The sequence below is a fragment of the Argentina silus genome (genome assembly GCF_951799395.1).
Source record: "Argentina silus genome assembly, chromosome: 15".
NCBI classification, from domain to species: Eukaryota; Metazoa; Chordata; class Actinopteri; order Argentiniformes; family Argentinidae; genus Argentina; species Argentina silus.
This window is the reverse complement of record NC_139669.1, coordinates 5,290,164-5,317,488: the sequence shown is the minus strand read 5'-3', so window position 1 is coordinate 5,317,488 and position 27,325 is coordinate 5,290,164. Positions and strand designations below refer to the sequence as shown.

The 27,325-nt window shown below is 43.4% G+C and overlaps 3 protein-coding genes across 4 annotated transcripts; 2 read left to right on the top strand and 1 right to left on the bottom strand.

Annotated features, from left to right (window-relative positions):
• The first annotated feature begins 586 nt into the window (after nt 1-586).
• xkrx (XK related X-linked) lies at nt 587-7,655 on the top strand. Its single transcript, XM_083686193.1, has 3 exons — nt 587-1,614; nt 5,321-5,580; nt 5,682-7,655. The coding sequence occupies exons 1-3, from the start codon at nt 1,241-1,243 to the stop codon at nt 6,527-6,529; spliced, it is 1,482 nt and encodes a 493-aa protein (XP_083542319.1). The 5' UTR covers nt 587-1,240; the 3' UTR covers nt 6,530-7,655.
• A 1,739-nt stretch (nt 7,656-9,394) lies between these two features.
• nox1 (NADPH oxidase 1) lies at nt 9,395-15,973 on the top strand. The gene is made up of 13 exons (XM_083686312.1): nt 9,395-9,485; nt 9,785-9,880; nt 10,156-10,266; nt 10,479-10,563; nt 11,534-11,679; nt 11,843-12,024; nt 12,118-12,244; nt 12,372-12,464; nt 12,559-12,800; nt 12,901-13,063; nt 14,690-14,836; nt 14,973-15,097; nt 15,285-15,973. Exons 1-13 carry the CDS (start codon nt 9,441-9,443, stop codon nt 15,409-15,411), a joined length of 1,689 nt encoding a protein of 562 aa, XP_083542438.1. The 5' UTR covers nt 9,395-9,440; the 3' UTR covers nt 15,412-15,973.
• An 835-nt stretch (nt 15,974-16,808) lies between these two features.
• cstf2 (cleavage stimulation factor, 3' pre-RNA, subunit 2) lies at nt 16,809-23,234 on the bottom strand (the record flags this gene model as incomplete). 2 transcript variants are annotated; one of them, XM_083686313.1, is made up of 14 exons in its annotated part: nt 16,809-17,173; nt 17,734-17,898; nt 18,193-18,267; nt 18,354-18,478; nt 18,685-18,878; nt 19,029-19,131; nt 20,791-20,853; nt 21,000-21,099; nt 21,235-21,357; nt 21,599-21,718; nt 21,933-22,069; nt 22,220-22,389; nt 22,506-22,584; nt 23,156-23,234. In XM_083686313.1, the coding sequence occupies 13 exons, from the start codon at nt 23,232-23,234 to the stop codon at nt 17,776-17,778; spliced, it is 1,491 nt and encodes a 496-aa protein (XP_083542439.1). In that variant the 3' UTR covers nt 16,809-17,173; nt 17,734-17,775. The 2 variants fall into 2 exon arrangements, with proteins under 2 accessions (XP_083542439.1, XP_083542440.1); XM_083686314.1 differs by lacking the exon at nt 20,791-20,853.
• Between the last annotated feature and the right edge of the window lie 4,091 nt (nt 23,235-27,325).

The following is a 27,325-nucleotide window of genomic DNA, read 5'->3' as shown; positions in this document are numbered from 1 at the left end:
TTTCACATACTGTAGCTCTAGAGTTGTCAAAAGGCCAAGTCTGTCAGAGGGGTGTAGCCTAAAAAGGGAGGACAACCGGTCTTTGCACTTGCCCAGTACAACACACAGTCACTGTGAAAACTAAGCGAAAAAGACCTGTACCTGTACATTATAGACAGAAAAGCTTTAATGTTCGCTGCCAAGCTCTCATGTAATCATAGTCATACATTTTCCAAAGTTTGAGAGACACTTCTTATATAGCACATAATTATTGTCAGAGTGCAGTCATCCATTCTAGATGTTATATTCTGGAGAAGCCATAAAGGTCAGAGTCTATTTCCTCCTCTTCTTATTAAATCTGGGACCAAAGATCATCAGTTAACCACTCATCTTCTGTTTGTATCTCTTTTGTCTCTTCATGTTTTCTATGATCTACTTTCCTAAAATATCAATGCATGCACCGTCACATTCTGACGCACAGCTGCGCACAGTGATACGGCGACCACCAGAGGGACTTTAGGACCCAGGGGCGGTGAGAAAGATAGAGCACTCCACGAGCAAGCCAAGCGTGTTCAGACACACCAGATTTTCTTGATCTACGGGACACACAAGTGCATTGACATTCTGCAATGCATGGGACCCTACAGAAGATTAATTATCCCAGTTTAAGTGGGACAACCAGGAGGACAAATAAGTCCACGTCGCTTTGAAATCAAGGGGGCACTGCGCCCATGATTAGGACGCCTATATCAATTACTTTTGCGCTGGAAACTTTCAATCTTTGACACTGTGAAAGTATGTGTTTACACTGTGTGCGGCAACGGGCTTCGATTTGGAAGATCAGAGACTTCAGGGATAGGACATGGGTGGGGGTTTCTACATAAACAACATTTATTTTCATGATGGCCACACGGGGTGGTAATGCCACGTATTTGTTTTATACATAGCCCTAGAAACTGTCTGTGCGGTGCACAAAGAAAGAATATGCCATGTGATAAAGTACTCGACTTTTGGGTGGGTGGATAAGTGGAAGGGAACGGAATCTATCGAAGTAAACATGCATTTACAAGGAAACTTTCTTTTGAAGGGGGTTGTTTACAAACATGTTGCGTGAGAGAAGACTCACTTCGATTCGACTGGATAACCTGCTCTGCATAAAACCTTTGCTGAAGGATTCGTATTAAGACAGTCGGCGCACTCTGTAGACTACATGTTTCTGCGTAAACATTTACGCTCCACTTTCTGACATTGTTTTATCCATATGTCCACATTTACAATGGAGGAACAGTGCGACCCAGTCGAAAGGGAAATCTCGGATTTCGAGCAATCCCAAATCGAATCTCACCTGCCAGACAACGGAGAGATGATGTTGGTTGTCAACCACAGTAATATTCAGCCCCCTTTCAGCGTGGTGATTGCCACCTTGTTGTATTGTGCTGAATTTGTCTGCGCGTCGCTTGTCTGCAGCATGTACCACAAGAGCAATGACGACATCTGGATGGGGTTCACCATCACCTTCATGTTGGTGCCTGCTATATTGACTCAACTGACGCTGACTTTCATTCACAGAGACTTGGGAAGAGACCGTCCGCTGGTCCTCTTCATGCATCTCCTACTCCTGGGCCCTGTCATTAGGTAGGTATGGTGAGACGGGCCATGGAATAGGCTAAAAAAAAAACCTCCGTGGAAAGTGGATGCTTTATGATGTGGACTCGTATTACCTGTATTACCCGCCCTCTGCAGACCGGTTTGGCCAGATGTGGATTAGTGGTTTAGCCCCTCTCATTTGATGATGCCTGTTGACCTACATGCTGGTTCTCTGTCTCCTCATCCTACTAAGCCAGACCCTCTAATTGGGTTCCTCGCTGTTAGGCATGTTTGACCTGATCTAAGACGATGCACAGTTCCATTCATTGCAATGTAGAATTGGATGGGCATCCTTATGTTCATTAGTTTCACTTATCTAGTTGGCTGAATGAGACATGTAACTCATAACAAGTCCTTCCCTATTTTGAGTAAGATACCTTCACTTGGAGGCTCCCATTGGTGCTCTTACTCTAAAAATCCCCATGGCTGTGTATCCTTTTACCAAACACGCTCTCTTACCCCACAGCGGTGGGTGTCATGTGTCCAACGTGTTGTACAAACAATGACTAATTATTTTCAACTGTTAAGTTTGAGGGTGGAGTCTGCTGTGGTTTGGTGTGGTGTGGTGAAATCCAAGGCTCCTGTATATCTTGATAATAATGCTGGACTTTGATTCGTCAATGATGAGTCTTTTGGTTGAATAGGATCTGATTCACTGTATTAGCTGGATGAGGGTGTGGCAGTACAGTATGTCGACAGACACAGTGCAGTATATCGACAGACACAGCTCTGCATGGCTTCCATTCCATACAGAAAGACATATAGAAATACTGTGCTTTACTAGACTTTCGGCATGATATCTTTTGACATTGCAAGTGAATATGAACCATTAGAAGTGAAGGTGACTATCTGCTCCAACCACTGTGTCCAATATTCAAATATCTGCTTGAACTACTGGGACTCGGAAGCAGCCGTGTGTGTGATTTCCCCTGAGATTCCCACAAAGAGAGCAGGAGATTTACTGCTTTCTATTTTACATTTTAAGATCACACACCAAATTTCACAGTACAGCATCTTCTTAAACCTGAGGACTGAGCACTGACTGTATTGGTTCCACCCATGTAGGCAAATTCTGTCTGCTGGCCAGCAGGCATTTGCCAACCCAACATGGCATGTTACTGGCACACTGTTTACAGTCATGGGAGCTCTCACCCTCACGGTTGCGATACTGAGCAGCCCTTTTGGTTTGCAGTGAAGGCTAAATGGATCAGGGTCAGGGTTTCGTTGTGCTACAGTTCTATGATTATACACGACAGAATCGGAAGGTCTCGGGATGTCATTCCCTCTAAGAGGAAGCGTATCATTACCCCCCCTGGTTGTCCTCCCTCAAACAGTATTTAATTGGTAAGTGAGTTGACTGTGTCAAAGGGGGATAAACCAACCCGATAAGCAGTACACAGACTGAGAGTTTACATTTCAAGTAGTTTGTCTACACAAGCGTTTGTCATAATGTAGCATATTATAACTATTCTCTAAGTCTACCTTGAAACTGAATGAAATGGCAGTTAAACAGCTGTGCAGAAACTGTTACTCCCACAGACCAGAACTACCTTATAAGGGTGCTTCCTGTGGAGCTTGGGGGTGATGTCATTACTGATCAGCTGCTGCATCTGCACAATACTACAGGTTTCCTAGCAACTCAGGCCAAACTTCAAATGTTGCGGTACAGATGCCATGTCTTTGGAAAAGATAAGGAATGCAATTCTGCAACTCAAGCAGTTTTGGTCAGGGATTACACATCATAGTATGCCTCATATGTCCATAAACGATGATGCCTGTTGACCTACATGCTAAATTGAGCTTTATACACTTTTAACTCTTAATCTATCTCTATGTGGATAAGATGTCATGGAACATGGTCAACTTGGAATCTCTGTGTGAAGTCAAGTTTCCTGTTTAGGGTGGAGGGCCATGTCATGGCTTGTCCCTGAGAGAATATGATCCTCCCCTAAGGCAGAGAGCTACAAACACACTTACTTACTCATAGTATTCAAGTCACAGCATGCAACACTGTAACAATGTTAACAGGTAAGCGTTGTTGTTATTCTAAAACGGAAGTGTCAGGTCAAAATAGTTCAAAGTCAAAATAGATCTGTTTAAGAACCACAGGATCTGTTTGGTTATGCCCAATGTCTCTTAACCAAAACAGGGTGACAATCTACTGTATCTCAAAGAGCATTTCCTCCCGATGCCGATGTTGACATACTAGATGTTGACAAACTAGTGCGCTGATGTTGACATACTGTTGAAATTCTAGTTGCTTGATCGAGAAGACAGTCCCTTCTTGTGTGTGTTTTGTGTTTCACTTTGCTCTCTTGGCAATTACGCCGAGCAGAGAGAGAACTGATTTTTCTTGTCAGTGTGTGATTTCCCAGCAGTAGGCACTTTGCATGACGATGGCACCATAAAATGCTGCTGTGGACAGACCGCAGACATATTGACCGTGTCAGCTAATCGTTTCCTCAGCCATGCTTTTCTGTTCAGTGAAATGTACCGTCTCTCCCAGTGCTGTTACAGTACCTTAAGTGCAGTCTGGCTCGCTGGGCTGACATCCGCATGCATTCTCAGTGCATTGTGATTGTGATGCCAAGTTTCCTTCAAGGGCAGTCAGTAAATCATAGCCGTGGGGCTGGCTACCCACTCCCTCCCTCTCTATAGACCTTCACAGAGACAGGCATAAAAGGCAGACAAGATGACCCTGCTCTGTATGCCGACACAGAGATAAGGAGCAGCTTGTGCATGACAACAAGATCCTCCCCCTCCCCTCCCTAATGTCCCATGGCAAGTTGAAATAAAAGGCAAAGGCTCATGTAAGGTCACAGTGAACGTGATTCCTTAACACAGCAGCTGAAACAACATCAGCTGAAAATGGCTGACTGCTGGGTGTGGAGTGTAAGTCAGAGGGGTCCCATAGTGCAGCTAGGGAAGTGAATCCTCATTGTGTGTGTGTGTGTGTGTGTGTGTGTGTGTGTGTGTGTCTGTCTGTCTGTCTGTCTGTCTGTCTGTCTGTCTGTCTGTCTGTCTGTCTGTCTGTCTGTCTGTCTGTCTGTCTGTCTGTCTGTCTGTCTGTCTGTCTGTCTGTCTGTCTGTCTGTCTGTGTCTGTGTCTCTCTCTCTCTCTCTCCTCTAAGCTCATGCCCAAAGTAGGAGATGTTGTTTTGGAGTGAAAGACAACATTCCAGCACAGTACTGTGTGATTTACTGTGTGAGTGTGAATCCCCCTGAATCCCCCTGGTTTTGTATATCAAGCTTGGCTGTGTCTACCTCGATGTATGACACTTCAACATAAACTGATGTAAAATATGGTAACAACTATGCTGTTTTTGATGAATGTAAATGTCATCCTGCCTATGAACAGTGAAAGCATTTACCTTGCAAAAGGAAAGGGAACACTCCCTTCTTAGGTTTCACTCACTCATTGAGTTAGGAAGGCTATCATGTGAGCTTCTTGGTTGCCATTAGTGGACCCACATAATCATTCCTCTAATAAAGTCTAATGTCTACTAATGAAATAAATGTTTTTCAAATTTAAATAAATGTATAAATAATATTGAATGAAAATGTACAATATGTCCATTGTCTAAAATGACAAGTAGAACAAGAAATGGGCTTGCTTGTGTTTTGTTTAGCCTGTACTGCCCTCTGGTGGTATTGAGGCATAACTCTATTCTCACTGTCCCTCCTCTTCTTCTCAGGTGTTTTGAGGCTCTGGTGGTCTACTTCCGGGCGGGTAAAAAGGAGGAGCCGTATGTCACCATCTCCAGGAAGATCCACTTAAAGAAAGGTCAGGGCACGCCCATGGAGTGGGAGATTGGACACTCGGAGCGTAAGCTGGCCACCCACCGGAATGCCTTCAAACGCACCGCAGTCATCCAGGCCTTCCTGGGCTCCACCCCTCAGCTCACCCTGCAGCTGTATGCCACCATCCAGGAGAAGTACATAATTAACACCAGACGTAAGGCGGTCATCTCAATGTCGTCATAATAATAACGTGCTATGTTTTTGCTGTTGTTAATATAATAGTTTAACCAGTGGTTTGTCTCTGTTTTTTCCCAGTCGCTCTGATGATCATCACCCTCATCTCCATCACATACGGCGCCCTGGTGTGCAGCATCCTGGCCATCAACATCAGATACGACGACTACAAGGTCCGGGTGCGCCCGGTGGCCTACATCTGCATGATCCTGTGGCGGTGTCTGGAGATCGCCACACGCGTCACCTCCCTGGTGCTGTTCAGCACGGCGCTCACCTACTGGGTGATCCCGGTGGGCCTGGGCAACCTGCTCTTCTTCTTCTTCTTGCCCTGGGCTGAGTTCTGGGCGCGGGGGTCCTGCCTGCCAGAGAATGTAGAGAAGAACTTCAGCAAGCTAGGCACCACGGTGGTACTCTGCCTGTTTATCTTCCTCTATGCCTGCATCAACATCTTCTGCTGGTCGGCCGTGCAGCTGGACTTGGGCCACCGCGACCTCATCGAAAAGAAGCAGCACTGGGGCCGCCTGGCCCTCTACTACGGCGGGCGCTTTGTAGAGAACGCGCTGCTCATCACGATGTGGTACTTCTACAAGTCGGACTTCTACGAGTATGTGTGCGCCCCGCTGCTGGTGGCCCAGCTGCTGATCTGCTACAGCCTGGCCGTGCTCTTCATGCTGCTCTTCTACCAGTTCGGCCACCCCTGCCGGCGCCTCTTCAAGCACAACGTGCACGACTGCCTGCACTGTGTCTGCTTTCAGAGGAGGAGCAGAGGGCGGCACCAAAGTCACCCCCACTCCTACAGCACCACTGCCACCATGGTACTGGTGCCGGAGGTACCGGTTGAACCGCAGGACCCACAACCCCCTGATCTCACCAGCGAACTGGTGGAGCGGGAGACGGCTATCGTTGATGACATCATGGAGGCAGCGTGAGAGGGTTCTAAGGTTCCCACATGGCAATCTGGAGCCACTGCTAGGTGTGGTAGATCTAATGCCTTTGTCCACCCAGGACTGTTAAACTGGGAGTGGCACAGATAAGGAACAGGACTGGACTGTACAGGACTGCTTGTACAACTGCTTAGCAAGTGGTATTCTGAAATGTTCTAGCTTTCAAAATTGGCACAGTGATCATTTTATTTAAATAGTACATTCATGCATGCAGAGTCAAGCCATGATATATAGACAATACTGTTTGGCAAATGATAAGGGAAATGGTTTACCGCTCTGGAGACGGCACTGTCTTTACTGAACATACACTGTGCTCATAGAGAACCAGGGTGCCACAGGAGACCAAAGAATGTACTCTGTTAAGATATGCAGTGATGCACAAAGACTGCCTTGAGAGAGCAGCATTGGGTCAGATACAGTGAGCCAGGTGTGTGGGAAACTTGCCAAGTGTCTCCGGCCTCTAGGACTGACTTGACTGCTGACTGACTGACTGACTCACCCAGCAAACTGGGACTTCCCCCAGGCTCACTTTCTCTCTGGGTGTTTTACTAATGGGCCAGCCCAACGTGTTTTCATAATGGTTCTTTCTCCTGCCTTTTGAAGGAGGGGGGGGGGGGGGGGGGGGTCAGATGAAACTAGATTTTCCTCCCTCATACCCCGGTCCACACCACCTACTGTACTGTGGCTTGTATTATCACTACCTGCCCTGGCTGTTCATTTTGCCCTGATGTTCTTTTTTTGCCTTTGTACAATATGGTAAAAAAAAAGTGAGACCATCGTGAAGAACAAGTTGCTAGTCTAGAAGAGACAAAGCAGGCATTACATAACCTCAACGTTTTAGAATGCACATGTCACACTGTCTTTGTAAATATATTTTGTAATTGAGTGTGATTGTAATTGTGATTCATAACAGGTTTTTTCTCTCAATGCTTGCGTTATAAAGAAGAACAAGATTGATGCCTAATTGCCATGGTACCTTATGCCTGAATCATTAAAGTGAATTTATTGACTTTTTTTATTTGTATTGTTTGTTATGATTTCATGTTTAAGTGCCTTAACTACTGCATTGTTACCGTACTTGAATTAAAGTTGTTGAATAAAATAATCTTAATGTTGTAATGTTAAGAATCCATTTGTGTCCACTTATTTTATTGAAGTGTTAAATGTGGTCTCCAAAAACAGAAAGCATGCATGCAAGTAAGCAGCCATGGGAGGCGTTCCAACGGGTCTGTGCAGTATACATTTCAACACCTATACAAACCATGCTGCCATGTCAGAAAGGAAGTACCAATCTCTTTCCAATGTCTTTCCTACCTAGAAAGTGATGAATTGTAAAAATTGTCCCGCTCAATAATAATAATAGGATTTTGCTGCAGGAAAATGTTTTTAAATAAGTCACTGGTTTCGTTGCATGCCGACACACTGCTACTATCAGTCTCATCTCAGTAGCATCATTAGCCTACTTACCACACAGGGTAAAGTAATTGTATGCAACAACAAACTGTAAAAATAAGTAATAAGTAAAAAGTGATTCAAAGTGAAATTAGCTAAAGATAGCGCGACTCTGACATCACTGATCTGATAACTCACAAGACAGGTAGTTCAGGTGACGCCGGTCGCGTTAGAAGACGATACCTGTCAGATAATGCAGTCACACTAATTCAGTACAGTATCAATGGCTCTAATACTGATTGGGCTGTACCAGAGTTAGGGTTGCAAAGGGAAAGACATTTCCATGAAAACTTGGCCTGGGAGTTTGGGGAATTTCCCCCTATTGCAAATGCACATGGGGGCACATAATGTTGTGTTTTGAATTGATCGAAATTACATGTAATAGACTGTTTGGAGAATAACAGGTACTTGCAGCAGGTTTTAGTGGAATTTATTACCTCTCCAATCTCCAACTCGTAAGTCCACATTCAGACCATAGGGGAGGGAGAAAACACTCGCTTTCAGCTGTCCACACCTGATCCGTCAAAGTAGAAGAAAAAACAAAGTATAGGGATTGAATATTATGTGAAAACATAAAAACATTAAACATAAAAACATTTTTATGGGAAATGGGATATTCACAACATTTTCGAAAATTCCCATAAATTCCCCTTAATTCCCATGGGAAGTTTCAACCTTGAATATTCCTGGAATTTTGCAACCCTAGCCACAGCAGTGCCCCTTTGCAAGGCCCCCCTTAGCCTTGTGATTTGCTTCAATTGTAAGTTTAGATTTGTCTATATATATATTTTCAAAAGTCACTAGAAATGATCATTTAAAAGATGTGCAACTTCACTGTATGGAATAAACTGTACATACTGCATCCTCACTTGTACACACTGCTCTTATTCTACATACTACTGCTCTTCTGTACACATCTGTCTATACTGTTCATAATGCACATATCCTTATTTTTTTAATGCTACTGTTAATACACTGCACATCTGTACATACGGTACATATCTGTTTATACTACATTCCATATTTATTCTGTTTATTTACTTTGCTTTACTGTTACTGTTAATACATATATACTGCTTATACAGCACTGCCTGTGACAATAAAGTTGAATCTAATCTAATCTAATCTAATACATGTGTACTACATTGGCATGGTCAGGTGTGTGAGACCGCATCTATCAACTTGAAGTGCTGCAGCCAATAAAAACTTCCTCATTCCAGACCTGTTGCATGTTCCACCGCTGGCATTTGTTCTTACCTAAAACAATATAACTTGTATCCGAGACTTCCTCGAGTTACGTAATTGTGAAGATTGTCCGTTTGCTTTCGTCTCTTCAGCTGGACAAATCACTTTAAATGGGCGGGGTTTGGGCATGTGCGCTGTATAAGAACTCCAGGTAAAGATGTAACGCGAGTTTGGTCTCAATTGTTGTCAATCTGCAAACATGGGCAATTGGATTATCAACCATGGACTGACATCCTTCATACTGGTAAAATCATAATCATTCATATTTTTCTTTTACCATTTGGCAATATCTGAATGAAGCTTTGTAGGTCTATTAGATCTAATGTTTTTTATCGTGTCTGTTGCCGCCAGACAAAGCGCATGATGCTGCCTTTGGGGTGCAAAATATAATTTCGTGGAACAAATATTTCTCCATACGCGCATACGTTTCTCAGTGTTGAGGTTAAGATAAACACAAGCGAAATTATAAAATGGAATGTGTTTGAGAAAAATGTTATCGACATAGTGGTGTTCCTGACAACTTTCTCATGATTTGACGGACAGGTGGTCTGGATGTCCATCAACATCTTCCTCTTCGTCTGGTTCTACTTCTTCTACGATTTGGGGGATCAGTTTTTCTACACGCGCCACATTCTTGGGGTGAGTTAGTCGTACCATCATTAATACATTTATAGTTATCGAATTTGCGTCTGTCCAGTGTGAAGTGCTATCACTTAAGTAGAATGTAATGGAATGCATCAAATGTCTCTGAATATTTTATTTTGGCAACATTAAAGAGCTTTAATTGGACATAATTGTAATGACAGAATAGAATACAGTTAATGGATGAGACATGAATGAGACGGGACAGATGTCTCAGGAGGTGCATAAGTGAGTGTCTGCACAGGTTGATATGGATGTCTCTGTTCTCTCAGTCTGCTTTGGCCTGGGCCAGGGCCCCAGCAGCGGTCCTCAACTTCAACTGCTTGCTGATCCTACTGCCTGTGTGTCGAAACCTAATGTCCCTGATCCGCGGTTCCTTCATGGTGAGTTCCTGGAGGAGACGAGGGCTGGGCTGAGGGGACATCAGTGTCTTATTTGTGTGCTGTTATTTTGTCTTATGATAAAGAAACACTTTGTTAGTGTATGACTTGTATATGGCATAAGTGCTATGCCAATGAGTGAGACAAGTCCTTTAATTGACTTTGAAACATCTTGTGAACGATTTGCCCTGAACTTGTTTTTGATGATGTGTCAGTGTTGTGGACGTACGATGAGGAAACAAATGGACAAAAATCTGAGTTTCCACAAGCTGGTGGCCTACATGATTGGCTTGATGACAGGTATGTAACTCTCAATTTCCTGGTCTGATAACTTGTTGAAAAACCTAAATGAAAGTTGTGTATAATCAAAGCATTTATTTATTTTTGTTACCTGTAACACAATAGTACACCATTAATGGGGTGAAAGCCTGCATTATGCAAAATGATAATGGTAATATAATATAGATCAAGGGTTGGAGCAGGCAAAGGGAGACTGAAGGTAAATATTGACTGGGTGTATCGGAATGTATGCATGTACTGCATTTCGTTGTCTCTGTACCTGTACTCTGCACAATGACAAAGTTGAATCTAATCTAATCTAATGTATGAGGAAAATCCTGACCTTTGTAAACGAGTGTGCTTTCTCAGAGTCTGGCTCAGGATGAACAAAGACAAGAGCCCAGCCTAAAACGGATCTGGCCCCTCTTGGATAATAGTATATAGGAATGTGAGCATCCAGTTTCTTTCGATGGATACTTTCAGTTGGACTGAAGTATTGAGAATGATGCACCAAACCTATGTCTGTTGAATAGGATGCATTATTATTATGACTATTTTCCAACAGTTGATACTTTGAGGTTTATACTGAAATTGAATATGATGCATCTGTCTTGCATTGATTTATATTATTTCTTTATCATCCATACATTATTTTATCTTATTTTATTTACAGTATATTAAGTATATATGTCTGCCAAAGGATACAGCAGTGGTATCTACAGTAATCAAGACATTGTGTCCACAAAACTTGTCCAATATCCAACTAATTAACCAACTCCTTTCCAAAAGGGTGTAGTTTTCAGGGTTGAAATTATCTTATTCAACAAATCTATTTCTTATGTTTTTGTAGCAGAAGGTATGTGGTTAATCACAGTCACAGACTTGACTTTTCGATTCAGTTTTAGACTATGCCTTTTGCATTGCAGTGATGGCCTCAGAATGGTGACATCAGATTTTTGAACCAAACTGTCTCTCTTTCTGTTTGGGGCAGCGGTTCATTTGATCGCCCATTTATTAAATGTGGAATGGTACAACAACAGCAGGCGTGGGGGGTTTGATAGCCTCAGCACTGCACTCTCCAACCTGGATGACGCCAACAATACAACCTACCTGAACCCAATCCGCTCCACATCCACTGTAAGTCTTGACAGGCCTTTGCAGTTTTTATAATATGCGGTGCTGTATTGAATATACTGTTTATATCAAATAATGCATACTGCTGCTTTGCATGTTATTGTTATTGTTTTAGAGGTAATGTGACTGATTTTGGTGCCCTCCGATTGGCTCCCTGTCCCTTCAGACTCCTACCTATTTTCTGTTGACCACCATTGCTGGGATCACTGGGGTCATCATCACGGTGGCCCTCGTCCTCATCATCACTTCCTCCATGGAGGTCATCAGAAGGAGCTACTTTGAGGTCTTCTGGTACACACACCACCTCTTCATCATATTCTTTGCTGGGCTGGTCATCCATGGAGCTGGGTAAGGCTTTCTCACTTTCAGTACCAACTCGTACCCATTAAGACACGTTTGTTTTGGATTGGTAATGAGTGATTTGGTCTATCACCTCTCCAGGCGCATCGTACGAAGTCAGACAACCACCAATCCACCACATAATAGGACCTTCTGTCAAAATCGCATCAACGACTGGGGGAAGATTCCACAGTGTCCCTTACCTCAGTTTGCAGGGGGGTTTCCACAGGTAAAGGAAGTCACTAATAATATCCCCTGAACCAAAACTCTGTTTACTCAAGCCCTATGATACTCTGTCATGAAGGAAAGGACAAAAGTCTCAAACATCTCCTGTGTTCCCTTTCCCCTTCCTACAGACCTGGATGTGGGTGATTGGTCCCATGATCCTCTACTTGTGTGAACGCATTCTGCGTTTCATCCGCTACATGCAGACCGTCACGTACAGAAAGGTAAGAGTGAAGTACACTTACTACTGTATGCTGGGTTACATACTGTATGAGACTTGTTTTTCCCCTTTCATGATTACCTCTCTCTCTCTTTTAGATTGTGATTCGGCCGTCCAAGGTGCTGGAGCTGCAGCTGCAGAAGAATGGTTTCAAAATGGACGTGGGCCAGTATGTCTTCCTCAACTGCCCGTCCATTTCTCCGCTGGAGTGGCACCCCTTCACCATGACCTCTGCCCCCGAGGAGGACTTCTTCAGTGTTCATGTGCGCTCGGCAGGTGACTGGACCCAGAAACTTATTAGCATGGTGGAGCAGCTGCCTGAGGGGGCTCAGGGACCCAAGTAAGTGAGGAATGCCACGGGTTGTTAGTTTGGGTTTGTGCCTGAGTTGATGAGAGGTGGTTTCTATTTGCCATGGCTTGACCTTCGACCTTTCCCTCAGAATGGGTGTGGACGGTCCGTTTGGGACAGCCAGTGAGGATGTGTTTGACTATGAGGTCAGCATGCTGGTTGGTGCTGGCATTGGAGTGACCCCTTTTGCTTCCATCCTGAAATCCATCTGGTACAAATTCAAAGACTCCAACCCCAAACTTCGCACCAGGAAGGTAAGGGAACACGCAGAGATGAGCAGTATTTCTGTTACATGGCTGGACCGAACAAAGATTCTATGTAATTTGTAACAATATACTTTAGAGAACTGTGTTGTTGTTCTCTAAAGCAGTTCTCTAAAGTATATTGTTGCAAATTACATTTAATTTGTTCGGCCCAGCCAAATACAAATTACATTTAATTTGTTCGGCCCAGTCAAATACAAATTACATTTAATTTGTTCGGCCCAGTCAAATACAAATTACATGCATGTGGGAGGTGAGTGCATGTGTACATGTGTACATATCTTTGCCCATCTCTGGGAATATAACTATATGTCTTGTCACTTCTAATAAGTGACCAGACATCCTGCGAACCTGTCTAACTTGTACTCTCCAGCGTTTCCCAACCGCTGTGCCGCGGCACAGTAGTGTGCCGTGAGAGATCGTTGGGTGTGCCGTGAGAAATTATCCAATTTAACTTTTTTTTAATTAACATTTATTAATTATTATCTGCAAATAATATGCCATTGTCGAGTGTCTGTGCTGTAATATAGTGACTGGCAGAGTAATGTAATATTCGTCCGGGTGGCAGCAGGTAGCTAATTGCCTCGTTCCTTCTTAGAGACAAGAGAATTAGTGACGCATGCGACAGGTCTTGGTGACAGTGATGGAGAAGTTTTTAAAAAGGAAAAATGCAAACTCCGAACTGGGCCCTGGACAAGATTCTGACCCAGGTGAAGGCCCTAGTATGAGTGGTGGTAAAAAGAAAGCAAAGACGGTGAGCTCGAGGCAATACAGCGAAAGCTATCTTTCGTTCGGATTTACTTTCACCGGGGATGAGACGACACCGACTCCATTATGCTTGGTGTGTGGCGAGAAGCTGTCCAACAGTGCCATGGTGCCAAGCAAGCTTAAACGCCATCTCCAAACGAAACACCCGTCGCTTCAAAACAAGCCGATGGACTATTTTGTTCGCCTGCGTGAAAACACAGAGAAACAGGCAACTTTTATGAGAAAAACCACAAAGGTAAATGAGAAAGCCCTCAAAGCTAGTTACCTAGTTGCTGAACTCGTAGCTAAATCAAAAAAGTCCCACTCTGTGGCAGAGACATTAATACTACCTGCCTGCAAAGCCATTGTCAACGAGATGCTCGGCCCTGACGCGGTTAAAGACATAGCTGAAGTCCCGCTCTTAGATAACACAATTGCCAGACGTATTGATGACATGTCTACAGACATCGAAAGTCATGTTTTGGGAAAGATACGCATCAGTAGGAAATTTGCGTTGCAACTTGAGTCTACGGATATTAGTGGACATTCTCAGCTCTTGGCCAATGTGCGTTTTGTGGATGGAGATGCCATTAGAGACTAATATTGTAATTATATACACTGTATCAGGCTACAGAGTGTCATTTTGTAACATTTTTGGTTGGTGGTGTGCCGCAAGATTCTTCCAATGTAAAAAATGTGCCGTGGCTCAAAAAAGGTTGAAAAACACTGCTCTATGCTACACTGCACCTCTCTGACAAAGGATTCTATTTTACACAAAAGATTATGTGACCATCACTCACTGCCATTGTGGAATGTTCTTTTCTTTGTTTCTGTTGAAATGTTGACCTTGTGTTTACTTTCTGGTTGCAGATTTACTTCTATTGGCTCTGCAGGGAGACGCACGCCTTTGAGTGGTTTGCAGATCTCCTGAACGTGCTGGAGAGGGAGATGGAGGAGAGGGGCATGGGAGACTTCCTCACCTACAAACTCTACCTGACTGGATGGGATCAGAGCCATGTACGTGCAGCATTCTACAACCACAACCTTTTTACTTCTCTACTCCACTTTTTACTTTTACTTCCCTACTCCACTGTTCGATATCGTTGAGCTTGAGCTTCTGCTCACCATTTCACAATATTCATCTTTCTCATAGGCAAATCATGCCATGGTTCATTTCGATGAGGACACTGATGTCATCACCGGTCTAAAGCAGAAAACACAGTATGGCAGGCCCAACTGGGATAAGGAGTTTGAACAAGTGCGCAAAGAGAATCCAACGTAAGTTTAACAATAAGCCTCTCAGTCTTGACAACCAATAAATATTGATTCCCCCTTGATAAATCTGTCCATGACAGTGTAGTTGATGGTGGATCCATAGTGTAGCCTTGTGGGAACCCTGTCATTGTGGTAACTGAACAGAAATCGTACTGTTCATTCATTTGCTCTCTGTTATCAACATCCCCAGGTCAGTGGTGGGCACATTCTTGTGTGGCCCGGCAGCCTTGGCAACAGTCCTGTCGAAGAAATGTGTCAAATACTCGGACGTCGACCCTCGGAAGACCAAATTCTACTTCAACATGGAAAACTTCTGAGCAACATTTCCACATCTTTATCTACCCTATGAAGGACAAGCTGGCTCCTTTCCCTTCTGGGATTTTGCCAACTGAAGTGTTTTTGTACGGTACCATTCCATGGAACACAATAGTCGATGACGAGCCCTGATACACTGTCTGACGGAGCTGGCTGCCTCAGTTGCTCTCGATGGGTGTGTGAGAAAAATACCTCAAATAACCTTTTAGATTCTAACTCCTCCATTAAACCTGACAGGGTAACATGCACGCGAAGAGACAACACACGGCCCATGTGACATGCAGAATACATTGTTAGACCAACGCCTACTCAGGCGTTGGCTTCTTGCCGCCCTGCTTTTTCTACTTTGATTCATAGTTGTGGTGATGGGAAGTTAATTGTATTTATTAATCAAGTGGCTTTGTGCAGTGCTATTGAAGAGCTCTGTTACTGAAACGCACTAATATGATTATTTGTAATTATTGTGACACAGGCCTGAATGTTACATGTGAGACAGAGTGTCGGGAGGAGCTCTGTGTTTTAAGCAACCTTTTGAAGAATTTGTAAATAAATGTTTTCCCATTAGGAATGTTGTCTCATTAGGAACTTCAGGACTACTAGTGATTTCTCAACTATTGTACAGATCCAAGGATTAGCAACTTCTGTTGCAATATTGACACCTGTCCTCTTTGCCTGCTTTAGAGGTCTGTTACCAGGCATTTGACCACAGCCTAAGTAGACAAATGTAATATTCAATAGTTTGCAATAATTAATTTCTATACGGTAAATAATCTCAAATCTACAATTTTGCATTTGTACTAATAACCAACATCATGGGACTCAATGTTACATGGTCCTTTACTCATCAAATTGGGGCTGTCTGCTTCCGTGCCATATCAGTGAGTTTATAGTAACTAGGAGTAGAAGTTTATAGTAAATGCTCTAGAGTTAATAGTAAATACTGTGAGTTAATAGTCATACTGTGGTCATAAACAGTATATGGAGATGTAAGACTTGTTTCCTTGTTGTACGACTCTTTAGTCATTGCATAAATGTCCCCTTCACACAAATGGTGGACAAGGCCACACCTAGACATTATGGCGCCTATGCACGTTATTACATACTGTAGAAGGAAATTGTGAGTGTTTCTTGGAAATCAGAAACAGACAAAGCCTGTCCTATAATACATTCCCATTTCCTTGTGAACATGTGAGAGGGCCACTACGCTGAACAGCAGGAACCAAGGGCAAGGTGTTGCCAGTAAGCCACATAGCGTCATATTTTCTGGATAGTCCTGATTAGTCATCTCCTTATTATCCCCATGATGGATATGTGTGTTGCATTGTTTCTCCCAATAGCATTCACAATGCAATAATGTATATGTACCCTTTACACTCATTTGAATAAAAGGAAGCACAAACAGAGGGTAATGGTTTATTGACAAACAAATATCCAGACAGGCAACAGGTTTCAGTGCCAGAAAATGAACAATATTGGGCTTTTGAAAATACAGAACGACTGTGTGAATCAGTACTTAGAAAATACACAATGAAACCCCATGATGTAACACTAAGCAGCGTTTGTCCCTCTGTTGAACGTTCACAAACACTCTCCTTCCACAAGGATTCATTGACATCCTTCATTCTCAAGCACTCACTTAAACATTCCATAAAAAACAGACCATATACAAAATAATCTACAAAATGTCCCACAGCTAAGATGTCCTCAGGCAGACCCAGATATGCAGGTGACAGGAACAGGGTCCAGGGAGTACGTGTCACAGTCCTGAAAACAAAAACAGGAAGTGTGTAAGTGAGTGAAGACGGCATTGTGTTTCAGTCATGTATGGATTAATCTCATCTCTCGATTGAGATTCTAAGAGCACGGACAGTGAAAAGTGCTGTTGAAAGAAAGTCCACACCCCTTGAAACTCGCTGCAACCTGAATTGCACGCAATGACCCTCCACCTACATCAATGCCATTGTTTTCAAAACCGACGTGCAGGTATTGCACAAAATAAAAACACAGAGTTAGCTGAGGAAGGTTTCGATTCCAGCATTTCGCAGGTGAGCAGTGTGCATTCAATTATCCCCACCTCCATTTCAAGCATGCCTCTCTATTCATAGGTAGAATCTGTGTTGCTGGTGAAATTCACAGGACGCCCCACCTCCCATCTACATTTTTCAACGGGTACGCCGTTGAGTCTGACTTCGTGAGAGAGTGTGTGTAGCTCAATTACAGCTTGGCCCACAACTACGTCACCTATAACACGTCTCAAAGGATGAGCCAGTTTCTCACCAGTCAAGGAACAGGAAGTTAACGAAAACAGAAAAACTCAAGCCTACCTTATCTGTAGGTATGTGCGTGTGTGTCTGTATGTGAGGCCTTCAGGGCGCCCCGGCTGTCTTCTGGATCTGCTCTTTGAGGATAAGGATGCTCTGCCTCTGCTCCGGGGGCAGCATGGCGATCTGTTCTGGGGTCAGCTGCAGCACCTGCATGATTAAGGCAGCCTGGGAACAGCAGAGACAGACTGGTGAATCTCACTGCTGTGAATGCCGTTTATGAAATTGAGAATGGTTACATTTCTCCAGCCCCATGCCTCAGCTGTTTATGTGGCAGGAAGCCCAGCTCTTGTTTGAATTACAGATTCCACCTTCAATGGAAGACTTGTGTAGAGTACACCTTGTAAAGGTTGATATTCCAGTTTTACTAGGCAGCAGACACCTATCTCAGCCACTGTCGTCTAGTAATGTGAATCTTTGTTGAAAGTCCATTTCAACAGAATGATAATGTACCACACCCACCTTCTCATGGTCCTGAGAGGTCACCTGGCTCTGCCCTGGACTGAAACCTCCTCCCGACTGTGGACCACCAGGACCCTGTCAGAATGATCACACACACAAATTAGTGCCATCACTGACATGTGAACACCTAATGTAGCAGAGGTGTTAGCTGTGGGCCGTACCGGTCTTGCAGCTGGAGGGGCATTAGGACCCATCGAGTGGGGGCCAGGCCCCTGCATTCCACTAGCCATGGGAACCCTCTGGCCTGACACTGGTCCACGGGCATCCACAGCTCTGGGGTCACGACCTTTAGAAATAGGCGACAAAAAAAACAGTCATTCCTCACAATTGTTACCGAACTGGCCCAACTGAAAGAAGCACAGGACCATATCAGCCTTATCCACACAACATATCAGATGTTAAGTTCTATGTAATTACTAGAATGTTACTTTCAAAATGTCCACCAACGAAGAGACAAACACATTGTTCCTATAGAAAGACTGCTGCTATTACCTCTAGTCTCCATGGGGGGTCCCCTGGGCTCCATCATGGGTCCTCTGGGGTCTCCCATCATGCCTCTGGGTTCAGCCATGGGAGGTCCTCTCATGTCGTGGGGCGGCCTCATGTCCGGAGGGGGTCCGCCGCCCATCTGGCCCATGTGCATAGGACCTTGGTGTGGCGGCGGTGGGGCTCCAATGAAGCCTCGACTATGTGCAGAAAGATACAGGGCCAGATAAGACAGTTGAGATGGTGTAAGGGGCTGCATAAACGCTACTCATTCATTCTTGAATGTCTTGTACTCCACAGCAACTACACTGGTGTTGGGATCTCAGCCAAGGACTCGACTCTTCTCTCACCTGGGTTGTTCTATCACCTCTCCTGTGACTGAGAGCAGGGTTCCTCCACGTGGGTCGTTGGGGCCGTCACCCAGGAGACCTCTGGGGGGCATACCGCCTGGTCCTGGGGGGACGGGGACAGTACAGGGAGACACCACAGTCAGATGCATTTAGGAAAGACCAACACCACACATAATGCCGCATCACTTACTACACCGCAACGCATCACAATCACTCCCTCAGGCTCCAGACTAAGGACAGACAGACCACAGCACAGAGCACACGACGCAGGCTGACAGGGAGGGGACTACGGGGGTGTACAACTACACAAAAGGAACACTGCATGTCTTTAACAGAAATCTGCTTTCAAATCGGTTGCCTACTTGTGTCTTGCGAATCTGTGTAATCGTGTGCGTCAATACAAGAAGCATGCGTGACAAATTAAAAAAAGAAAAAAAAGAAGAAAAAAAGAAAGACCATAGTGTCATCGTGAAGATTGCTAAAACAACAACACACATTATGCACTAAAAACAAATAAATTGCTTAATTCCGTCCACTGTCACGGAACTTGTGCAAGATGATTACAACATGGATTGTTCATAGTTTTGGATCGATGTGGAACAATAGGAATCTTATTAATCTAACTTGATCTGGAAAACACCACCTGCGTTGCACCAGTCCTCTCACCGACTATGACATGACAGTTTACTGGATGAATGGCTGTTGTTCCAACCAGCCTTCCAGTTCCATTACACACGTCCATTATCCCACGTTAGAAAACTGTCAGATTCATCATATTTCACAAGACATTTCTCAGAAGAGATGCGCGAAAGTGATATCTACTGAGGCAGGACGTTGCTGGCATAACTTCCTCGTTGTTCAATGGACAATGGACATTCTAGAGCTTCAGTCACTGCAGTCAACCCATAACAATAACCCTGAAGGCCAGGCTGGAGGCAGGCCTGGGGGTGTGTGGGGGGATACCTTGAGGCCGCTCGATAGCAGCCTGCCCAGACGATCCTGTTGGAGAGTGCTGGAGGTTTCCTGAGCCAGCATTAAGTGAAAAGAACAGGAGACACAGAACTCAGAGCAAAGCAACATTTAGGGACAGCACCAATGCATGCCACACTGACACAGGCCGGGGTTAATAGCGTGCACGTTCTCACACTCTCACCCACACACACGCATGCTGATCTGTGTGTAACTGTCAGAGCATTGCACATAGATATGTACTTAATGCACCATGGATAATCCTCAAATAGAGCATAATGTCTGCTTTCTGTCACCTCACATTTGTATCTGCAACATTCCCACTGTTTCAACCCCCTGGGTACAGGCCAGGCCTGATTTACTTCCTCAAAGGTAGTCCCTAGTTCACACTGCCACCTAGTGACCACACAGAGAAATGACATGCAGCAGAGCAAGAGGAGACATGAAAATGAGGTAGACGGGCAAAACAGGACTGAAAGTGGAAACTAAGACATAAAACCAAAAAGAGACGGCTGAGACAACTCAAGGTTTGAATGGGTGAGTTGGAAAAATATGGTGATGATACAGTGATGAAATAAACAGGCTAAAGTTCACACTGAATCTCTTTTTAAATGTGAGCACACTTTCAAAGGTCCACAAGGATAACACAGACATGGGGTAGTATATAACCTTCTTTGCTCAACAGGCTGTATAACACTAGTCTTTGGACATATACCACCATGCCTCTCCGACCAGGGATGTATCATTTAAACCATTCAAACTGACTTCACTAGAGACAGGTATGGTGGATTACCTTGTCCCCTATCAATAGGAACGGGACCTCCTTGAGGCATCCCCATCTGTGGCTGCATCCCACCTGGGGTGAAACGGCAACGGTAAGCACAACTGGGGTGCTCCTTTAGCTCCTGGATACTCATAGGTTATCTGTGTGTGTGTGTGTGTGTGTGTGTGTGTGTGTGTGTGTCTCGGAGAAAAAAGAGAGAGGGATGGAATGTTGCTTACCTGGAGGCCCCATGGGTCCCTGTCCAGCCATAGGTCCAGGTACTCCACCCATAGGAGGGGGCTGCATCATCTGGGGGGCTCCGTTCACATGCATGCCCGGCTGAACACCACATGACAAACAAGACAGTGGGATGGGAAAAGGTCAATGGTGTGTGTGTATGTGTTGTGTGTGGTTTTTTTTTTGTTTGTTTTGTGTGGGTGTGTATACGTAGATCCCAGACAATATTGAACTGACCATAGGCTGTGGCTGGGCCACAGGAGCGTTGGGCTGGGGAAGAGGCTGGTTGGATACAGGTGTTGACACAGGCTGATTGCTGGGGATCAAGGATTGTACTGCGGTCTGACGATGGAGCATTTTCTATAGCAGGAGTGGAACAAGCAGCAGAACAGCCAAGTTACATATATAACCCCTATTATTACCCTCTTTGAAACCAATATCAACAGCTCTCCATACTAAAGGTCTATGAGGAAAAACAACATTCAAACGTATTCGCTCCAATCAATGCAAGTACAGACAGTATTCAACACACTAATGCTTAAAGAAATACCACTCATCATCAGTGAATTTGCAAGGATCCAAGTTCTTGCGTTAGACCCACCAGGGCAATCTCAGGGTCCACGATCCTCATGACCACCTGGGCCTGCAGCAGAGCGTAGGCCAACTGAGGGTTCTGCAGCAACATGTTTCTGGCCTCCTGGGGACTGTTCTGCACACACAGCTGGAAGGACAAACAGCATGTCAGTATTTTACAGCTCGTCACACTTCACAATTAATTTACCTCAGGCTTATCCAGAGTAGATTGGTGACTTTCTAACCATCAACAACCATAGCAGTACAACTGGACATTTTCAAGAATATAGAATAACCTTGTCCAATAGAAAGATCTGTGATAGAGGGAACTCTGAATGTCCAAAGAGGGAGAGCACACTTACCTTCATCTGTTTCATGAGCTCAAACATCTGTTCTGGGGGCAGACTGGCCACAGCTCTGCTGATCGACTCTGGGGCCTCATCAGGCTGGATGTTATCGCCGTAGGGAGACTCGATGATCGGGGCTCCCGTCCCCAAACCTGTGGAACACAGCATTGATTAGGCTGCAGTCTTGTGAAGGTTTGCTGCCAACTTCCTTCTCAATCAATTCTGTGATGGACCAAAACATGTCACATACTCCTTTCACATTTTGATGCGCAAGAGCATGATCAAGTGCCACAAACACTTACTCTTGAGCTCTTCTTTATTCTTCTCACTGGCTGCATTGTCAACACGGAGAGCTCGGCCACTGAACTCTCTTCCGTTCAGGTTCCGCATGGCACTGAGGGCCGTCTCCTGGTCCTGATATTCACAAAAGCCATATCCCTTCGGCTTACCTGTTTCCCTATCGTACACCAACCTGAAAGAGAGGATACCATAGGTTTACAGTACAAACAATGTTCTCAGGAACCCTGGAACTAAATGAGAAATGGACAGGTGGAGGGAAGCAGTCAATTGTCCCAGCTCCTCACTCACCTGAAGCTGACAACAAGCCCCACTTCTGAGAAAATGTCTTTCAGCTGCTCCTCTGTGGCTTCATATGGAATATTTCCCACTAAACATTGAGTAGAATGCACATCAGCAAAAAACAAAGAAGACTATTTTGTTTAGAACTTGAATGAGAAATTGAGAGATGAGGGTAACTGCAGTAACACTTTACATTACAGTGCTCGTACCACTACTAAGGAATAATTAATACAGTGTAACAAGTGTTTATTGGTATTTGGTATTAGTATTTATCTTTACTGCACTACACTTAGAAATGACCTTAGCCCTAGCTAACCCAGTCAGACCAAACACTGTAGCTAAGACGGACAGTGTAACATTGAGGAGCCTATGTAGTTGTATTGCAATTACACAAGCATTGCAACATTGATGTAAAATGTGAACACATATCGAAATTGTTAGCTACTGTATAGCTAAATTGTGTCCATTATATGCTGGATATCTACAGTGAAAGTGTTTTGGGAAACCGTTAGCTAGCCAGCTAATTACAGCTAGCAACTTGGCTTGGAGTCCAGACGTATGTGGGTAGTTCGTTGTAAAACATCAACGCCTTTATCTTATAATATACAGCTACCCCCCCCCCCCCGTGTCGACTAGTATCCAGCAAGCAACACACTTACCAAATACAGAGCGCAATGAACGGTCAACTGCTGGATCTCTGCCCGCGGCAGCGACAACGGCAGCTGCTAACATCGCCATATTGGGGAATGATAATAATGTAACAACCGGAAATACTACTCTTATATGTGCAACAATATCCGCTTTGCGGCCCAGTTTGAACACCTCTCAACACACATCCCTCATTCGACCTAGGCCGAGTATTTCACCACTGTAATGCATTGCCGTTAGCTGCAGTAACATGACTCTTTAATGTTGAATAAACACACAGTCATATTAATTCCTTGCCACTTCTATAATCATTTTACAGTTCCCGACAGCGAACAAAGCCCTGATAGCGTTGACAGCCGCATTTGGCGGGAAATAATGTGGCGCACTAGAGGGCGAATTAACGACTAACGTTAAAAACACACGTCAGTATGCATTTTGATTGTTGCTCGCTGTCATGTGTTTTCCGCATTATCCAAACACTGGGAATGGTTGACTATAACATTAACAAATGGAATTCTAAATCGGCTCCTTAAAACGGCCCAAAGCCGACGTCTGTTTTAGGTGTTTACGAAAGCTGTATTTGTAAAAACTAAACTAACTTCTAGGTTCGCTAATATAATAATTTTGGGCTGGCTGGCCTAGCTAGTTAAACTAGCCAAAACTTGGTCAAGTACCTAATTACACCCAGGTGTGATCCGGAATGCGCAATGGCGCGGCCTAGAACACGTCTTTATTTCGGCAAAGGTTATAATCCAGGGGCGCTGGCTAGTAAACAGCGTTTCGGGCCAGCCTAGCTCATAAACTCTGGGTAGTAGATTTGGGCTTATGTACCCTAGCTGTCTGTAGCAAATGTAATTGTTGATATTCAGCTTAATGAGAATGTGTTGGTTTGGTAGCAGGTTCAATGACTATTTAGCAAACGTTTTTGGCTTCTGACAATCAACACGTATATTGCTATTGTGTGTCGATCATACACATATTCATGTGAGGGCGGTTGCTAGCGTGACAAATTACCACTAGATGACAGCATGGCCATGATCAGAGTGGTATATCAGAATGGTATATTAGATATTCTAGATATTCTAATATACCACTCTGGCCATGATGACATTAGCCAGCAACGTTACGAGTAGTGACTTATAGTCTCAAAATAACTAGCAGTGTATCTAACCAAACTGGATGCAACGTCGTTAGCTAGCTAGTTGACCGGCCACTAAATTTGTTCTCATCGCCTTGAGTCTTTAAGATATATCACTGTATAACGTTAACATACCTAACACTACTAAGTAGCATCCTGGCATTTAGCATAATTTTCATCATTCTTTTCTACGAAAGTGAAAGTGTGTAACGAAGCTAAGTCTCCCATGTGTGCTCTTGTCTTGGAAAGCCCTGCAGTAGAAGTAACAACATGAAGAAACTCTTCTTGTTAGTTTGCACCCCTTGCTACTGCAGAGCTTTCCAAGAGCAGACATCGTATAATTGAGGGTTCAGTACACATGGATTTAATTGTATTGTGCGCTAGTAACTACCTATCAGCACTGGCCCTACCCCAAGTCCAGTGTGGTCGATGTAGCTGTCAACTAGCCGTATACTACGACTTCAATGCATATCTGCAATATTACTTTTTATTTAAGTATATATATACTTATACTTATATACATATATATATTATTTGCTGCTTACTTGAGTGAACTCACTAGTATAAGGCCATAACAACGGTGTGTTTCTAGATGTAGTGATCTACTGTAGTACCTGGACTCTAGAAATGTAACCATTTGGTTGTGACAGATAGAGGAGAGAATGTTAGATAGAAGATAGATAGATAGTTTAGCCAGGTAGTTGAAAATAAGTCAGATAGTAGGATGGACCAATAGCTAAAAGATGGTCAGAGTGTAGCATATATGCAGATAGATGAGATAAGGTTGGATGATAGATAGATAGATAGATAGATAGATAGATAGATAGATAGATAGATAGATAGATAGATAAGATGAGCCTGGGGTAGTTCAGTGGAGTGGGTAAAGAGTTGGTTGGTTGAGTGGTTGAGAGTGGTAGTTGGTTCATTAAGTGGTTGGTTTCAGTGGGATAGAACTGGTAGCCAAGAGAGTGCATTGCTGTGTGATCATTATAAGAATGTGTTCTGCAGGTCTCCTGTTCTTTTTATTCAAGAAATTGTATAGCAGTTGCAGTAACAATACACTGGTGAAGTGATTGCATCATAATCAAAGAATACCATGAAAGCGAAGCTGTCTGGGGACAAAGGGTTTGTATTAGACACTCCATAGGAGACGAGTAAATAAAGCTATTTTTGCTAAATTATTTGTGTGATATCTTTTTTTTATTTGATATTCACACTTGTTTTGGGCGTCTCCAGTGACGTTCCATTTTACCAGCATATAGAGTTACAATGGACCTCTCAGAATGTTGGCCTAAATCAACATTCTACCATAGACCTTAAAAAGAGTTCAAAAGTACAATGAGTTTGAAAGATATAAATGTAAGAAGCACAAGTTAGACCTCTCTGCATGCTTTAAAGTTGGATTGGTCTGAACAGTTTAAACATTTTAAGAGGAGTAGCAGTGGGAAAATTGGCATAAGAAGAATAAATAGAAAAGGTAGTTCCTGAAGAATCTTTGTGGACTGGCAAAGTCTTGTTTTGGTAGTTAATAAAGTTAAAAACGTTGGATAGTTTGGACTATAGACAGATAGATTTGCAGGGTTGTTGAAACAAAGTGAGATAGATTCATATAAAGTATGAACATAGTATCAAAGGTTTGTATAAAAGTTATTTAAGTGGGATCAGTCTACTCATTCTAAAGTTGGATTGAGGTGCCAAGTTGAAAAGATGAAAGAGGAGATTAATTTTAAAATATATCATTGGTCCCTATAGAAATCCATGTTCATTTATGCAACTTAGAAATGCTTACAGTTTTAAAAGTTTAAATAGTATCAAACATCTGAATGAATGTTTGTTAAGTGAAGTCAGTCCACACATTTGAATTGAGTTGAATTGAGCTGACAAGCTTAAAAGATGAAAAGGTAGCTACATTTCAAAATGTCCCCATTCAGAGTGAATGGCCAAAGGAATTAATGGCATTACAAAATAGGATTTCTTGAAAATTTGAGTGGGAGTTCTTTAAGTAGAGTCAGTCTATACGGTTAAAGGTGGTTTGGGGTGTTTATCTGTTGTTTTTATTCAAGAGTTCTAAAAGTTCCATAGCAGTTAAAATGTGCACTTTCAAGATTTTATAGTTTAAAAACTATAATAAGCACTTCAATTTACACTGGAGCAAGCCCACTAAATGTATGATTATTTTAATTATTATCAGATTATTCAGAGAGGATATAGCCTAGTACCATTTCCTGTGGAATACACAGGATAACATCTCAGTGACTTGAGAAAGATTTCCACGAGATAATTGTTATTAGATGTTGTTTAATTTGCCTGCTGCAAAATGACATGGCGAGACATTAGGATTTCCTCAGGTAAACAAAAAGTGGTGGTTCCACTGGGGCTCGAACCCAGGACCTTCTGCGTGTAAAGCAGACGTGATAACCACTACACTATGGAACCAGCTGATCCTAGTGGTGACTTTTCCGGTTCATATAGGGAAGGCCACTTGCGATCGTATTCATTGAATGGCTGGTCTTGCGCTTGATATTGTTTGCCCTACGTTAGCTTTATTAATATCGCCATTTGAAATTGTACCTCATGGAAATTAGCGTAATTATTGAAATAAATAATAGATAGGCATATCAATGGATTGCAAGTGTGACGTGAATCGATCTGCTTGATAATAACATGAGTTATTGTTTTTTTGTTGTTGCTAAAACTGTCTTCAAGTTGCTCTGCCATATTCAGCAATGTGGTGTACCTGACCAGACATCATATGAACTGTGAAATGTATGCTGCAATCGTTACTGAGCTGAGCACTGAGCAGTGTGCTCAAGTACCCTTCGCTGCTGGCCATTCGCACCGACATACTGTTCCTGTCCTATAGGCGGATCTATGTGCTTTCGTGCACAAACTGAAACTTGAGACTTAACTGACACATTGTTACCTGTGAAATTATCGAAATGTCTTTGTAGTGATTGATGGATGGATGGTTAGGTTTCTGACATATGTCCTGGTTTGGCCTAGCCTTTATCATGTTTTAATCTGATGGACCTAACAGGTTAAT